At 36.0% G+C, this 16861-nt stretch overlaps 1 protein-coding gene across 2 annotated transcripts; it reads left to right on the top strand.

The window, feature by feature from the left end:
• The first annotated feature begins 11684 nt into the window (after positions 1–11684).
• Positions 11685–16841, top strand: LOC18427785 (GDSL-like Lipase/Acylhydrolase superfamily protein). 2 transcript variants are annotated; one of them, XM_006836831.3, is made up of 5 exons: positions 11685–12179; positions 13035–13162; positions 14434–14682; positions 15312–15567; positions 16398–16841. In XM_006836831.3, exons 1-5 carry the CDS (start codon positions 11924–11926, stop codon positions 16616–16618), a joined length of 1110 nt encoding a protein of 369 aa, XP_006836894.3. In that variant the 5' UTR covers positions 11685–11923; the 3' UTR covers positions 16619–16841. The 2 variants fall into 2 exon arrangements, with proteins under 2 accessions (XP_006836894.3, XP_088707333.1); XM_088851207.1 differs by lacking the exon at positions 15312–15567 and having other exon boundaries at positions 11724–12179.
• Positions 16842–16861: the final 20 nt, after the last annotated feature.

Genomic DNA, 16861 nt, shown 5'->3' with positions numbered 1-16861 from the left:
GTAGAGTCGATCATTTATTTTTATGTTAAAATGGGTAGTTATGATTAAATAGAGTGGATGGCTAGGATTTCGTAGGAGCTTTTTAATGTTTTTAGTTACTTAAATTTTTTTTTTTAAGGGGAATGAGTTCCCTTATGGAGAAGATGGTTATCTTGTGAAGAAAGAATTTTTTTTGGGATTTTATAAAGAGATCTTTAGGGTGAATTCCCTTACAGACCCTGAGAGATTGTATATTCTCTCACCTTTTGTTATTATTTTTATTTTAATTATTTCTTCCATCCATCCTTCCCTACATCAACACGCCTCAAAAACCATTCAAAGAGGTTAGTTTGATGCTAAAAACTCTATTATTGATTATCTCGACATCGAGATGGATGTTATGAAAAACAAAAAGAATTTCAAGCCTTAAAAATGCCACATCTTATAACATGTCATCTAGACCGTCCATTTTCAAGAATTTCAGGTGTTTGCATATCTGCCTGATCTACACTATTTTTTGAGATTTTTTCTTTTTGGAAGTTTGTGTCTTTTAAATGACAGTCTTACAACTACCCATTTGAAATTTAAAATACAAAAATGATCGTGACCGCCATATACAAAAGATAAATGGTCTCTTTACAGACAATCCTCTAAAATTATATCTTTCAATAAAAATTTGACGATATGCCTAACTTGAATTGTTTAGTTAATATATACAATGAGACTATTTACCTTTCATACAATGAAGTTACAATTATTTTCAACCATCTGATGTGAAATATTTACCGTTGATATCTTGGGTGTGTCATAAAGTTCGAGAAAATTGCTTTTTGCAGTTTGAGCTTGGTCGATGGAATAAATACAACCATCGAATTCCATATTTAATCGTCAAGATTAACTGTGCGCACAAAAAGTTAAGATCAAATCAAATATCGAATATCCAAGTGGTCTGAATCACACTAGTCACATTAGAATCTGTTTGGATTTAAGGGGACCCTCTCAAATCTCTCTCTCTCTCTCTCTCGTATCCAAGGGGTCTGAATCACAGCAGTCACATTAGAATCTCTATGGATTTAAGGGACGACCCCCCCCCCCCCCCCCCCCCCCCCCCCCCCCCCCCCCCTTCCCTCCCTCTCTGTCCCCTCCCTCTCTGTCTTTCTCTGTCTCTCATATCCAAAGTGATCTGAATGTATTCACATTGGAATCTGTATGGATTTAAAGGGACCCGTCTCTCTCTCTCTGTCTCACTCTCACTCACATATCCGAGTGGTCTCAATTACAATAATCACATTGGAAATGTTATGGATGTAAGGGGACCCCTCTCTCTCTCTCTCTGAGTGGTGTGAATTACACTAATCACATTGGAAACTGAATGGATTTCGGCCTCTTTCCCTCTCTCTCTCTCTCTCAAAAGTTGTATTTCAAGTGGAAACTCCCCCTCATAGACTGTATTTCATGTGGAAAGTCTTAATCACTTTCTCTCTCTCGAGTTGCATTTCAAGGGGCACCTCCCTCTCTCATAGGTTATGTTTCATGTGGAAAGTCTTGATCATCCTCTCTCTCTCTTTCCTGATTGTATTTCATGTGGAAAGTATTAGTCTCACATATGATTAGAACATCTCTCTCTCTCTCTAAAAAATTAATGTTGAGTTGATGTCCATTCCCTAATATTTAAATATTACACGTTTACCATGAGAACCACACATTACATGCTCACTCTCCCATCATCAAAGCATAAATAAAAGTGGGAATGGGGCTGGGGTTGTGGTGGTAGTACCCCACACTCTACTCACCATATTGTGTTTTCTATTCTCACCATTAACACATCCTTATTTTCAAAAAGTTAACTTTTAATTTATTTGAAAAAATGAATTGGGGTTGTCTTTCCCATTGAATTACCATATATATATATATATATATATATATATATATATATATATATATATATATATATATATATATATATATAAAGGTCATTAATGCTCATCTCATCTTTCTATGTATCACATATGTGTACCATACCATGTGAAGAACCTCAACCTCGTAGATGGTATTACTATACCCATCTCCCTCTCTCATGTGAAGAACCTCAACCTCATAAATGAGGTTAGGATAATCTTGTAAGTACGCAGAAGCTTTAAAATCCGATGAGTTGATTTTTAGCAAATAAAGTATGAAACACATATTACAAAAACACCAAGATTTATGTACTTCCTTTTATTTACTTCTGGTAAGCATTATCGATAATACCAGATAGAGACGCGAGAGCAACAAGAAACTAACTTCCTCTCTAACCAAAAGGAAATTACCCAAAATCTCCATGGGAACTATTTCTTTACAAAAAATAAGCATATCAATCTTGAGAGTCTACATGAGGCATTATAACAATGTTTCTCTCCGTAGGAAGCTCTATTTTCTTTAAGAGAAAAAATTGCATGTCCCCTTCTCTCTTTAAAGGAAACCACATTTCTCATATGGGGTGACCCAACCAGAGCACACAAATTCTCTACACTTTCATCCCATATGTATACATAAGGTTAGGAATCCATACTAAATAGGATATTTCGTATAAATATTATATATATCTCAATCTCAAGAGATATATTCAAGAGTCCTAATTTTTTTGGATTTCTATTTCTTTTAAGAAATTTATTAATATCAATATCATTCTCACATAATAATATCTCAATATCACATAATATGAGATTTACTTGTGTGGGTGATTTTAGATAGTACCAAATCCAACAACTCTCATTCTCACACATATAAGGTTTGTTCCATGTGAAAAACCTCATTCTCTTACAGGACAATATGAAAAAACCTCTCACACACACACACTCTCACTCACATCATGTATGGTGTGTTTCATGTGAAACCGTAGTTCTTATACCTGCATTTGAAATCTCTCTCTCTCTCTCTCTCTCTCTCTCTCTTCAAAAGATATTTGATTTAACGCTTATCTCCTTGTTAGTATCTCTCGTACATAGGGGTGGCAATGGTTCAAGTCTAGGATGGGTCCAGAATTTGGACCCACACGTGGACCCAAGGTCGTGTCCTAGGTCACTACCACCCCATGACAATGAGTTTCTTTTTTCTTTTGTTTTTGTCTTTTTTTTAGCGTCATTTACCCATGTTACTGGCAACATTTACAGTATTGTACAACATTTATGAATACCTACATACGCCGACTGTTTTATATAAATAGAAATTCCTAAAAACGAAATGTATTGGCAAAATTTATGAATGGGAAAAGTTTATATAGAGCCGAGGCTCTAAACAATCAAATTGGAGCCTACATCAAAATTTTCATTGGAAGAGTTTGTTTCGATGCTCAAATATCCTCAAATTGATCATCTCAACATCAATATGCATGTACATGAGAAAATAATGGATTTCAAGTTTTGAAAATCGTATATTTTGTACCGCATTTTGGATCGTTAATTTTCAAGATTTTCAAGTTTTTATAGATTTGTCTATATACACTATTTTTTAGCTTTTAACTTTACAAACAAAGACAAAGAGATTTTAACACTGTCACAAAGATTTCCAGTATTAAAACTACATTTTTCGATACTATTTGAAGGTAGGATCTAATTTGATTGATTAAAGCTTAGGCTCTATATAAACCGTACTGTGAATGAATACCCACATATAATATCCATATTATTTGGGTCGGGTCCGAGTAGACTGGGACCCAACCTTTCGAGTCCAAAAATTAGACTCATACCTAAACACGAGGCCGGGACTACTCGTTGGGTCCAGGGTCTGGTCGGGTCCGTTGCCACCCCTACATGCATATAAAGATATTTGACTCACTCTTATCTCCTTGTAAATCTAGATAAAGCTTCCAGCCTCTCCTGAAACCCACTTTCTTAAAGATTATCTACACACCACTGTCTTTCTTAAAGATTATCTACACACCACTGTCCTCAATATCTCATAGGTAGGCAAATATCACATGATAAGAGAGAGAGAGACACGTAAAGGATAAACACCCCATTATCCTGCAGCGTGAGATATTTTCTGTTGGGTTGGTACTGCATCACTTTTTACTTTCTCTCTCTACCACGCATTCATGGGGTGGTTGGTGATGCACAGAATAAGTGGTACACTATGACCCTCTTTGTGCGTTACATCAAGGTCTAAGTTTACAAGGTTTCTATAAGGCCTAGGTTTTATGAAAACAAAATAAAGCTTCATCCCAAATCCCCATCCGAAAGGTGCACTTTAGGTGACTGAAATATCCATGATGATTTTAAAATCAATTTTTAACACCGACAATAAATTTTGAAATACAAAAAATGGTACAGATCTTGCGGATCTGTAAACACTTATTTTTAAAAGCAAAATAGATGGTATAGATAATTTGTTATAATATACATTATTTTTAGAGTTTGAAATCCTAATTTTTTTACACAACCATATTGTTCAAGCCGAGATGATCCATGTAGAAGTTTTCCAATACTTAAATTACAATTTTTGTTGAGTTATAAGGTGTGGCATTATTTATTTTGATACGGTTGCAGCCCTATCAAACTATTTTCCTTAGATTAATTTGCTTGGAATCCTTGGCTAAATTATATTCAAATTAGGGTTGTTGGGATGAGATGCGACATGTGGGGGCACTATGGGTGGCCCTTAATACAGATAGAGATTAAAAATAAAATTACATTCGAGAGAGAGAGAGAGAGAATTAAAAAAGACAAAAATTTGCATAAGAGAGAGAGATCTAAAAGAACAAAAAATCTGCATGAGACATAGAGAGAGATTTTGGGCTTTTTCTACCCAACAATCGAAAAAGGTGATTAAACTTTGACTTGAATAGGGCACCATAAAACAATCTTGGATCATGGAGGATGGGGTCTCGACTTAAATTCAATGGGGGGGGGGGGGGGAGAGAGTGTGTGTGTTTGGGCTCTTGAGGGCACTTGCATTCAAAAAAGATGATCAAATTTTGACTTGAAAAGGCCCCAAAGAGCATTTCTTGGATCATGGATCATGTGGCCCCCCCACAATTTCCTAGTTTGGAGGGTACATATCTTCTAACATAAAATTAGGTATAATCATGTAGCATTTGGGACCCCCCAATTTTCCTAGTTTGGAGGCTACATATCCTCTCATTTAGAATCTAGAGATAATCATGTAGAATTTGGTCATTCAATTAGGTTTCTATTCAATTAAGGGGTAGATAGTTCATTGTAAATCATCATACCAACAATGGCCCCCATTCCAATCAATTTTACATTGACACGGGAGTTGGTGGCTATCCGTGTCTTTAAGTGTATAGTACGTCGGTTTAAAAAGTCAATACAATTAGACAAACATATATATATTTTTTCGGAAAAATTATTTGGTATGTCCATACCCGTACCGGTTACTATATGGGTTTCGAGATCTACACCGTCCACCAAACCTGCATCCCGTAAATAATAGTCCTCTAAAGCAAAAGTAAAATCAACGGTTCAATTATTTTCTCCAAAAAATATCATTTCTACTTTTAAAAGTTTATTTACTTTTACATATTAATAATCTCTATGTTAAAAATTATATATTCTCTAAAAATTAAGATTAAATTCTATTTTTAAAATAAATTAAGGGGTCCGTATTTCTACATTTGAGTGCGTGGACTCATAGACAATACCAAACAATTTGAACTAAGTTCAGAATAGTCTTTCGGATATGATGTTGCAATAGTTCACACTTTAACCATTGTTTCAACCTATATGTTATACTTCATAGGAAAAAATTTCAAATTTCATTTTTTATGGGCTTGAAAAAAATAATACCTCAAGATTGAATTGAAACCGTCCAAATTTTTGAAAGATGAGATCTAAGTATAAGAAACTCCAAATATTCAATTTTTTATTTCTTTTGAATATAACTATCTAGTGATTTTGAGGTTATCCTCAAAATTTCATGTCAAAAAAATCTTTCAAGTTACTCTTCTGCACTAGGGAGTAATGTATAGCTCCCACAAAAACATATTATATTCGTTCTTGTTCTTGTTAATATATCGGCTATAATGGTTATAATGGAAAAACTCTTACCGTTACGATATGAGCTCTAGTAACGACCGGCAAATGGGTCGGGTCGACCTGTTGACTGGGCAATTGAATGTTAGTCTGAACCTATAAAAGGGATCAGGCAGGTCAAGCCTTGGTCCATTTGTCCATATCCAACCTGGACAAATTTAGGTCGGGTAGTTGAAAGTACGACCCGACCTAACATGATATATTTACATATTCTATATAATATTCTCACATGAGTATATTGTCCATTTGCTTCCTCCGGTAAAACTTCATGTGAGATTGATTTTAAGATGCCAAATTTTGGCATATAACCCCTTCAACTAATATATTAACCTCAATTTGCTAAAAAAAAATCTAATTGCACCCTTTATGTACTTGACAAAAATAATGTCTCGAGATTGGATAGAGAATATCTAATTTATAGAGGATGAGATTTAAGTGTTAGAAACTCAAATTCGAATTTTTTTTTTAAAAAAAAAAGTTAATCTATCGATGCTTAGGGGGTTCTCAAAATTTAAGATTGAAAAAATCATACCAGTCTTCTGACCCGAGGGAGTTGATTTTCACTATGCTCCCATGGAGCATAGTATACGCGCTCAAAAAAATAATTATTATTTATTCCAACAATTAAGCTTATCTTAATTGGTTAAGTTGTGGACAATTGCAACATCATATCCGAAGTTCAGAATAGTCTTTCTAATGTACCCTAAAAGAAAAAGAATTTAATTTTACTACTTCATCCGTTACGATGGCCGTTATCATTAGTAGACTTGCCTGATTTAACGTATCATAACAGGTTTTTAACCTTGACATATCTCGTTATCTCTTGAGCCAGTCCGGTTAGGTCCCTAGAGCCTGTTTTTTTATTTATTTATTTAATAATAATAATAATCTGAGTTTCAAAAACACCAAGTATTGAGTATCCAAAAATTGGGTGGTCTCTATGTAGCTTTGTGATGTTATTTTTTTTTAGGCCAATACACGGTGCATATGAAATTTTAGTTCTTTTGTGGTTGGTCACTAGGCTGAGGAGTACAGGATACAATCAGGTCCTGATAGCTCGACCCAACCTAGGTTTGGGTCTGAACCCAAATGCTAGATCCAGCATATCAGTTCCAGGTCCATTTGACCTTGATCCAACTCTTAGGGCAAGTCCAAGTCCAATGACTTGGACAATGCTTGTCCAGCTGAAGCAATGACCACGACCAAATCTGGGATTGGGTCAAAGTATGACACAATCAAGTCGAATTCTGGTCGACCCCAACGCAGATCCAATGCGACCCATTTACAGTCCTATTAAGGAAGTTGAATCCCAAAGCTCCCCAATGGGTATATAATCTTTTGACAAGACTTTTTGTTTTAAGGGCTTCGCTAGTGGGGCTTTATAGACCAAGTTGTACAATGCCACTCACTTACTGGAAAATGAGACATCATTCCTCAATCTAGAAACTGTTCTTCCCTTCTTTTGTTTCTTTTGTTTTAAGGAAAGGTGGGAGATAGAAACTCATGAACCAAGGGATTTGTTTTCTCTGTTGCTTCTGATTTCAAGTTTACAACCCATTTAGGTCTTGTCATGGAGCAAGGGCAAAGATCCTCACTCTTGTTTGTTTAAGTCAACCAATGTGTCTTTCACTTCTGCCTGCCTACCCTTGAGATTAGTTCATTTTCTTTTCATTTATTCTCTTTCTCATAATATTTTCATGGCCTCAAACATAACAACGGGTGGCAATGAACGCGAGACCCGAGGGGCAGACCCGATCTAGGTTGGGGTATGGGTCCAAAAATTGAACACGCCAGGTCGGGTTCAGGTCCGATAATATTTTTCGGGTCTCAATATATGTGATATATATTTAATGTAGTTAAATACATACACATTTTAATTTTTGGGTCGGGTCCGATTGGGACCAGGTCCCATGCTATTTGGGTCCGGGTCCCGTGAATTCAGATCCAGGTCTGGGTGCCAAGCCTAAACATGACATTGTCCCTCCTTGCATTTTTTAATTTTCTTAGTTTTACTTTTAATGCAAATTTTCTTCTGCTAGTGGGAAAGTTGAATCTTAGAAACTAAAGGCCAAAGTCTTGTCGTGGAGCATAGCCAAAGTCTTTTAATGCAAATTTTTCTTTTGCTAGTGGGAAAGTTGGGTCTTAGAAACCAAAGGCCAAAGTCTTGTCATGGAGCATAGGCAAAGATCCTCACTCTCTTGTTTGTTTCAGTCAACCAATGTGTCTTTCACTTCTGCCTTCCCTTTGACATTAATTCATTTTCTTTTCATTTATTATCTTACTCATAATATTTTCATAGCCTCAAATATAACACTGTCTTTCCTTGAATTTTCGGTTTTCTTAGTTTTAATTTTAGTGCAAATTTTCTTTTGCTAGTGGAAAAATTGGGTCTTAGAAACCAAAGACCAAAGGCCATGTCCTGTCATGGAGCATAGGCAAAGTCCTGACTCTTGTTTGTTTAAGTCAACCAATGTGTCTTTCACCTCTGCCCGACCTTGACATTAGTTCATTTTCTTTTCATTTATTCTCTTTCTCATAATATTTTCATAGCCTCAATTATAACATTAACTTTCCTTACATTTTTAATTTTCTTAGTTTTACTTTCTTTTGCCAGTGGGAAAGTTGAATCTTAGAAACCAAAGGCCAAAGTCCTAAGTCATAATTAATGAGGCAAATGGCTAGACAGAGTACCATGGTTTCCATTCAAATAACTATAGTGCCTTGCAAATGAATCTAATGTCTTGTATTGTGATGTATACTTCTTAGGAATAGAATATTTGAGACATTGTTTGAGTGCCAAATGTTGGCATGGTATATAAAGGGCCTTATACAAAACACCTTTATTTCTATATATAGAACCTTACATAAAACACTTTTATTTCTATTCATTCTTACATTATGCCTGGCTTATTGAAAAGGCAGACTTCCTAGAGGCATGGTGAAGCAATAGAGGGCTCTTCTCCTCCCTATTGCCATAAAGGTTTTTTTTTTTTTTGGAAGTTAAAAAGCTTTTTAAAACAAAAGTAATAAGCATTGTTTAAAGGAAAATGGTTTCGCATGGCTGCAGCCCTATCAAAATAAGTAAAGCCTCTGATAATAACTCATCGAAAATTGTAATTCGTGCATTGGAAAATCTTTACATTGTTCATCTCGACTTGAACATTATAGTTGTGAAAAAATTAGGATTTAAAACTCTAAAATATAGTGTATATCTTAACAAATATCTAATTGTCCATTTTGCCCTAAAAATAAATGTTCAAAGATCCACAAGATCTGTATACTTTTTTTAATTTCAACTTTTATTGTCGGTATTGGAAATTGATTTTAGAGCCACCATGGAGATTTCCGTGGCCGAAAGTGCTTTCTAAACAAAAATTTAAGGTGAGGCTTAATCTGCTTTTCATAGAGCCGAGCCCTTATAGAAACTTCATCCTCGTTTAAAAAACTAGATTGGGTCAATCAAGAATTTTTTGCCGATTACATATTAGCCTTATAAGTGTGTTAGATTTGCAGATTATAATTTATGAATGGAAATTAATTGCAATTTGGGACACCCCTTGCAATATATGACAAAACTACTTGGGGTGATTTTTCATCCATGCTGTACTCTCTCTCTCTCTCTCTCTCTCTCTCTCTCTCTCTTTCTCTTTCTCCTCGCCCACGACCACTGCATCCGCTCCGCCACCTCCAATTAGGGGTAGCAAGAGGTCGGGTACGGGTTGGGTCAGGTCGGATCCAAACCCGAATGGACCCATACCGGATTGGACTCGACCTAAAAATAATATATATATATAACAAAAACATATAGTTATATTAATTTAAATATTATTTATATAATAACATTACTCAAGTTGGGTCCACATGGACCCGGACCCAGACCTAACCGGCCACGTCCAATTCTTGGACCTATATCCGGACCCGTGTCAGGTTTGGGTGTCGGTCGGATGATGTCCATTGACACCACACCTCCAATTGTGGGTAGTGAAGCAATTTCCCAACATTTTTCCATGTAAAGCCAATACAACCAATTCATGTGCTCTGTTATGAGAATACTTGTCCAATTCGTACCCTTTGGTAAAACCCTAGATAGAAGCATATCAGAATTTTGAAGATTTAATTTCCTCAACCTAGTGATCTAATCTAAAGAAAAAGAACCCCACGCACTCTATACGTGCCCAGAGAAAATAGCACCCTACCATTCAGCAAATGTAAGTGTTTAGGTACTCAAAATCTAAATCATAGAAAAAAACGTTTATACAAGGTTGTAACCCACCTCAAAGATACACTAGAAAAGAGTTATCTAAAGTTAAAAACAATTTCAAGTTTTAAAAATAGTAGACTTATAACAAGTTATTCGATTCTCTAGTTTCAAATGTTTATATATCTGCTCAATCTACACATTTTTTTGGAATTCTAAACTTCATAATTTGGATTGAACATAGATTTTCAAGCCAGAACGACTGTCTTTTGCTTGAGTGAGCAAGAGCACAGTACAATCACTCGAGGACTACTCCATGTGATACCCAAAACGAACTCTCTTTTTCCCTTTGAGAAGTGAGATCCTATTGTAAGTGAAGGCAGGTGCCCTTAACAAGGGTGGCAAGGTCTAGCTTGTGTGGGACCAAATAGCCAAAAGTATTGCACCTAATAGAGGAGCATCTGTGTCACCATGTTAGTACTATAGAGGGGCATTTTAGTCATGTATGTGCCCTTTTTTAATGAGGGGCAATTTAGTCATTCTCCAAAAGAACCCCTCGGTGTCCCCCAAATTAAAGGCATCATCTTTGTCCAAGAGCATGCATTGTGTTTTCTCATGAGGCCAATTTAGTATCTTTATTCCAAAACCACCCTTTGTCCTTTGTGATGAGGAACAGATTAATGATTCTCATCCTCATCTATCATCCCGGACATTCCCTAATATTGGTAATATAGGAAACATTATATGCTCTCGACGGAGCATAATGTACAGTTGGTCGACCAAGTAAAAGACCTGATTGGGGGCTATTTTCTTGATCTGAAGTTCCAGTTTAGAATTGGATCTCTAAAATAAGTAAATAAAATGAGATTCTTAAACATCTAGATCTGACTTATTATCAAATAATCATATTGTCTTTATTGAACTTATCTTATTTTTTAAATTGGCTTCTAGGTTGAGCAAGCTACTTCCCCAAGATACTTTTGGAGTTCAAAGAAGGGATTGCCTATAAAAAGACAGTTTATTTTTTGTACATGTAGGTCAAAACCGTTATTTTCCCTTATAATTTCAAAATGGGTTGTTGTAAAAGTATCATTGAATAGACACAATGTTTCTCAAAAAAAAAAAAAAAAATCTCAGTTTGTGACTCAACCCAAGCTATCCAAGTTGACATCTAATGAGTAGGACTGATTGTGACCTTCATAAACAAAAGATAAATGGTCTCTTTGCAGACAATCCCTTCGAAAAATATACCAGGCGAGAGAGGCATCAGAGAAGCAAATGTACACTTTGCACCTGCGGTAACATGAAATCTTTCGAACTATTCCTATTCTTAGGTGATGACATTTTGGTTGTTTCTCCAAATGTAACCATTGCACCCACCCCTGCTACCTTTTGATGAAAAAAGCAGACAGTTGTAACAAATTATCCCTAAAAACTGAAAGTAAATAAAGGGAGCTTTTCATGGGTAAAGCAATGCGTCTTTACATAAAATAAGTCAACAAGCCGTTTCACTTTTGTTGGCTCTTTCCCCCTCTCACTCCTTTAAATCTAGACACAAAACACAATGCTTTTTCACCTATTTCTATTAGTTATTACTATTATCAGTTCCATAAAGTCTTATATTTATTGTTATTATGAAATCGTAGCCCTTTTATTATTTCAACTACTAGTGATAGTACTATTCATAATTATTTTTATTTTTTGAGTTCTTGAAATGGGAAATTCAGGAAAAGGATTGGTGGGGTGGTTTTTATTAGGGTTTTTCTTGATGATCTTTGGGGGCAATTATGAAGTGAATGGTGCAAAGTTGGCTACTGCAATGTTCAATTTTGGGGATTCATTAACTGATTGTGGGAATAACAATAACTTGGCTTCTTTGGCTAAATCTAACTATGTGCCATATGGGATTGATTTCTTCATGGGGCCTACTGGGAGGTTTTGCAATGGAAGGACAATAGCGGATTTCCTGGGTGCCTCTCTCTCTCTCTCTCAAGTCTAATTTCTACTTCTCTCTTGCTCCACTATGTTTTTTTTTTTTTTTTTTTTTTTTGAAAAGAAAGGAAAAGATTCTTGCTCCACTATGTTTAATCAAATGTTCGCAATATCGGCTGGTTCAACTCGAAACCGACCGGTTAGATCGGAACCGGGCAATGACCGGTTTTGGTTTTTGCCGGTTTTGGTGATTTGAAAACAAATTATATAAAAACTTACAAAATAAGGGATTTGTTTGTAATGCGTGTTTTCTTTTTTTCTTTTTTTTTTTAATCATGTCGCAAAGATTGAAAAGTGTTTTGCTCATGAATATTTATTGTTTTATATTTTTCTCATTTTTTAAAAAAAAATTAAAAAATACCCCTAGACACAAATCAATATTCTAAAATCCAATTTTTCACTAATTTCAAACTTCATTTGGATGTATTTTGTTTAATCATGTTTTAAATATACTTTTCATAATTTTTTGTATTTTTTTATTTTTTAACACTTTTTTTACTGGTAGGGACTTGCCTGGTTAGGCAGGTTTACCGGTTACTCATTACCGGTATCCAAGGCCGGTTCAATTTTTTGAACATTGGTTTAATCTCTCTTTCAATGAAGTCTGATTTCTTTTTCTCCCTTTCAACAGAGTTTGATGTTTTTTATCCCTTTTAAAACTTTTTGGTTTCAATTTCTTTGCTTCATAGTGTTGTTTGTATATATTTTGCTCTCATTATTCTCTTGCTTTAAAATATACAATTACAAACAAAAAATCTCTTAATAAATGCTTAGGTTTGTATTTTGAAATGGAGGTTGATGAATTTTGGTGTTACATAATTTTTGAAATGCAGGTGAACTCTTGGGTCTTCCTTATATCCCCCCATTTGAGGACCCAAACACAAAAGACAGAAATCTACTGAGTGGAGTAAACTATGCATCCGCAGCCGCAGGCATTCTTGATGAAACGGGCTACCAACTTGTGAGTACTCCTTGCTCCACATCAGTTTGTGTTTTTATGCATGTATGAGAGAGAGAGAGTTCTACCAAGTCCTCATTAATGTTTGTGTTTGTGCATGTAAGAGAGAGAGAGAGAGAGAGAGTGAGGGTGTTAGGAAGACTTAAACCAAATTCAACTGCAAGAATAATGCAAACTGGATCTACTTAGGCTTCAAGCAGGTGCAGTGAATACAAGCTCAGAGGGGGTGGTGGAGAGAAAGTAATAACTATGTTTGGAACTTAAATGTAATTTATGAAATTTAAGGGGAAGAAAGTGATCCTAGAGAGAGAGAGAGAGGGAGAGGAGAGAGAGTAATAGTTATGTTTGGAACTTAAATGCAACTTCGAAATTTGGGGATATAGTCTGAAACTTATACGTAATTTATGAAATTTTAGGACAGTAATAATTTCGTATGGAACTTTAATGTAATTTATGAAATTTGAGGACAGAGAGATGCAAGAGAGAGGAGAGAGAATAATAGTTATGTTTGAAATTTAAATGTAATTTATGAAACTTAAGAGCGGGGAGAGAGAGGAAATAATAGTAATTATGTTGACCTTCAAATTTTTTCTAAAATACAAAATGTTTTATTTATTGGCAAAAATTACAAATAAGGTTGGTCAACCCATTTTTTTTTATTTTTTTCAAAATTACCTCTCGGTCTAAAGATAAAATCCTCCGTCCGAATTTTATTTTATTTTTTTAGTTTTTTCATTAGTAGAGCAGTGCCCCAAGCTTTAGGGCAAAGCCCTATTAATGAAAAAACTAAAAATAATTTAAAACTCAGTTCGAGGATATCCTCGTATCGAGGGGCAAATTTGAAAAATAAATAAATAAATAAATTGACCGACCTTATTATAATTTCCACTTATAAATGAAACATTTCATATTTAAAAAAAAATTTAGAATCCGTATGTAAATCACTCAATTATGTTTGAAACTTCAATGTACATTTAAAAAGAAAAAGAAACTATTCACCAAAAAAACAAAAACAAAAACTTCAATATAATTTATGAAATTTGAGGGGAAGAGAGAGAGAGTTAATAATTAATGACAAGGCAAGAGTGAGAGAAGTAAGTTAATAATTAATGAGTTGAGAGAGAATAGTAAGTTAATAATTAATGGCTAGCTTTGGACATAGGTTTTAACTGGATGAAATGAGAGTTGTAAGAGAGAGAGGAGAGATTTGTAAGTTAATACCTAAAAATGAGTAGGGTTGTTGGAAGTTAAGTGTGGTTAGATGAAGTGAGCAGGGTGATCGCATAAGCTTAAGCCAACAAGTGCTCAACTTTGAGAGCACATTGAATGAGCTACGAGGGGTGCTTGGTGGGGTCAACCCTCGTTTGATGGAGTTCTTGTCCAAGAGCATTGCTTTCGTTGTGTTTGGGAGCAACGATTACATTAACAATTATCTGCTCCCCTCTCTATACACCACCAGCTACAACTACAGTCCCGAGGCCTACAGCAACCTCCTCCTCACCCACTACACCAGGCAAATCTTGGTCAGCATCTCTCTCTCTCTCTCTCTCTCTCTCTCTCATCTAAAAAAGAAATTCTCTTTCGCGTTATTCATCGAAGACTCATGGCTTGAGAATATTTACCCCGTTTGGATACGAAATTCCGAAACTCGAATTTCAGACCGTGTATAGATCCAAGATTTGGATCCAATGGGTCGGATCTAGATCCAAATAGCATTTTGGATTGGATTCGAAGACAAGTATATCCGATACGGATTCGACCTAGTTATTAATATATTATATATTATTTTATATATGCATATATGTTATATAATATTATTTATATAATATTTTATAGATATAATATTTTGTTTGAATCCGATTAGATGTAGCTCTCATGTATATAATTTAGATCCAAATCCGAATCTAAATATTTTGGATCTGATTCGAATCAAGATCCCATATATACTTTTTGGATCCGAATCCAGATCTTGATAGATCTGACCCATTCTCAACCCTACTTGAACCACTCTAAGGAAAAAAAGTGATTCCTTTCTCTCTACTTATCTAAATAAGGATATTCTCTCTCCTCAACTTGTAACAAAAACCAAGCTCTCTCTCTCTCTCTTTCTCTCTAGAAGTGGCCAAATGTTTGATGAATGGTGTTATTGCAGGCACTGCACAGTTTGGGGCTGAGGAAGTTTGTGTTGGCAGGGGTGGGACCCTTGGGCTGCATCCCTAATCCGCTGGCCACTGGCTTGGCCCCCATTGGCTCTTGCGTTACCTATGTTAATGAGATAGTGGGGAGCTTCAACATTGGGCTTAGGGACTTAGTCACCCAACTCAATGCCAACCACCCCAATGCCACCTTCATTTATGGCAATGTCTATGGGGCGCTTGGCGACATTCTCCACAACCCTAGCACCTATGGTACCTTGCTTTACATGCCTTCTTCCTTAGATGGAGAGAGAGAGAGGAGTCGAGCTTGAGCTCAAGTGCTTAGCAGTTTACTTTTGCAATGCTACATTTCAAGTTCGATTCCTATCGTTGAACTACAAAAAGGATTCGCTTGGAAAAGTTGTCTTTGTATATTTCTAATAGCAGGGTAAATCGGGTCGCGCCGACGTAGCAAGTGTAGTGGTGCAAATCGGATCGGGTCGACCAAGCAACTAACAAGGTCGACCCGACCTGGTCTAGGTATGGAGGCAGCCAAGGTCCAACAGACTATAAAATATCTTATGCTCCCTTGAAAGCATATTATTTTTTGCTCCCTCAAGTAGTGTTCCTATGACTCCAAATTCTTTGCAAACTTGTGGACACAGCGAAGATCCGCATATAAAAAATTTAATAATAAAAAAAACATTGGGACTCTAGGAATGGCTAAAAAAATAGTGTTTCAATGGGGATAGTCCAAGTTTTAGGCAGTTAAATTCAAGTGTTTAAAGACTCAAAATCCATTTTTATTTTTCAAAAACAAAATACAAGTGGATTCCAAAATTTTAAATAAAAAAAATCCCCCCAATCATGCTTATAGGGTTGGGCATGGGTCCGATAGACCTGACCCAGTCAAGTATGCATCTGACCCAGACCCTGCCTGGTCAGGTCCGGATTAAACTCGACTTGATCCATACCCGACCAGTTTGCAGCAATAGAAAAACCATGCGTCACACGTGTGCATGTGAGAGAAAGTCGAGGGAGAGAGAGAGAACAACATGCAAAACAAGTGACAATCTGATGGATGTGGGTGGCTTGAATTGCAGGTTTTAAGGTTGCAAACAGGGGTTGTTGTGGGCTTGGGAGGAATGAAGGGCAAATAACATGCCTTCCACTGGCAACGCCATGCCCCAACAGGAATGAATATGTGTTTTGGGACGCCTTCCACCCAACTGAGGCAGTGAACAACATATTGGCACACAGGGCCTTCACAGGGCCCCCTTCGGTTTGCTATCCCATCAATGTTCAGGAACTGGCTATGAGATGATCAACTTGAAAGGCCACCTAGAGAGAGAAAATCTAAATGTTGAAGAGAGAGAGAGACTCTAAAATGTTGGTGTCAATGTTCGATGTAGAGAGAATCTAAATGTTGGAGAGAAAGAGAGGCTTTCAACTAAATATGTATGTTTATAAAGTGTGAATAATTCCAAAGAGAGCTGTGCACTGGACAGAACTCTGTTTTCCACCTTATATTAGGATGATTATCTTGCGATGGGTAGGATCTTTCATG

The sequence above is a fragment of the Amborella trichopoda genome, chromosome 11 (assembly GCF_054954075.1).
Source record: "Amborella trichopoda isolate Santa Cruz 75 chromosome 11, AtrichopodaSantaCruz75HAP2 v2.0, whole genome shotgun sequence".
Classification (NCBI taxonomy): Eukaryota; Viridiplantae; Streptophyta; class Magnoliopsida; order Amborellales; family Amborellaceae; genus Amborella; species Amborella trichopoda.
Note: the sequence above shows the minus strand (reverse complement) of the source record. Positions and strands in the feature narration are given on the sequence as shown.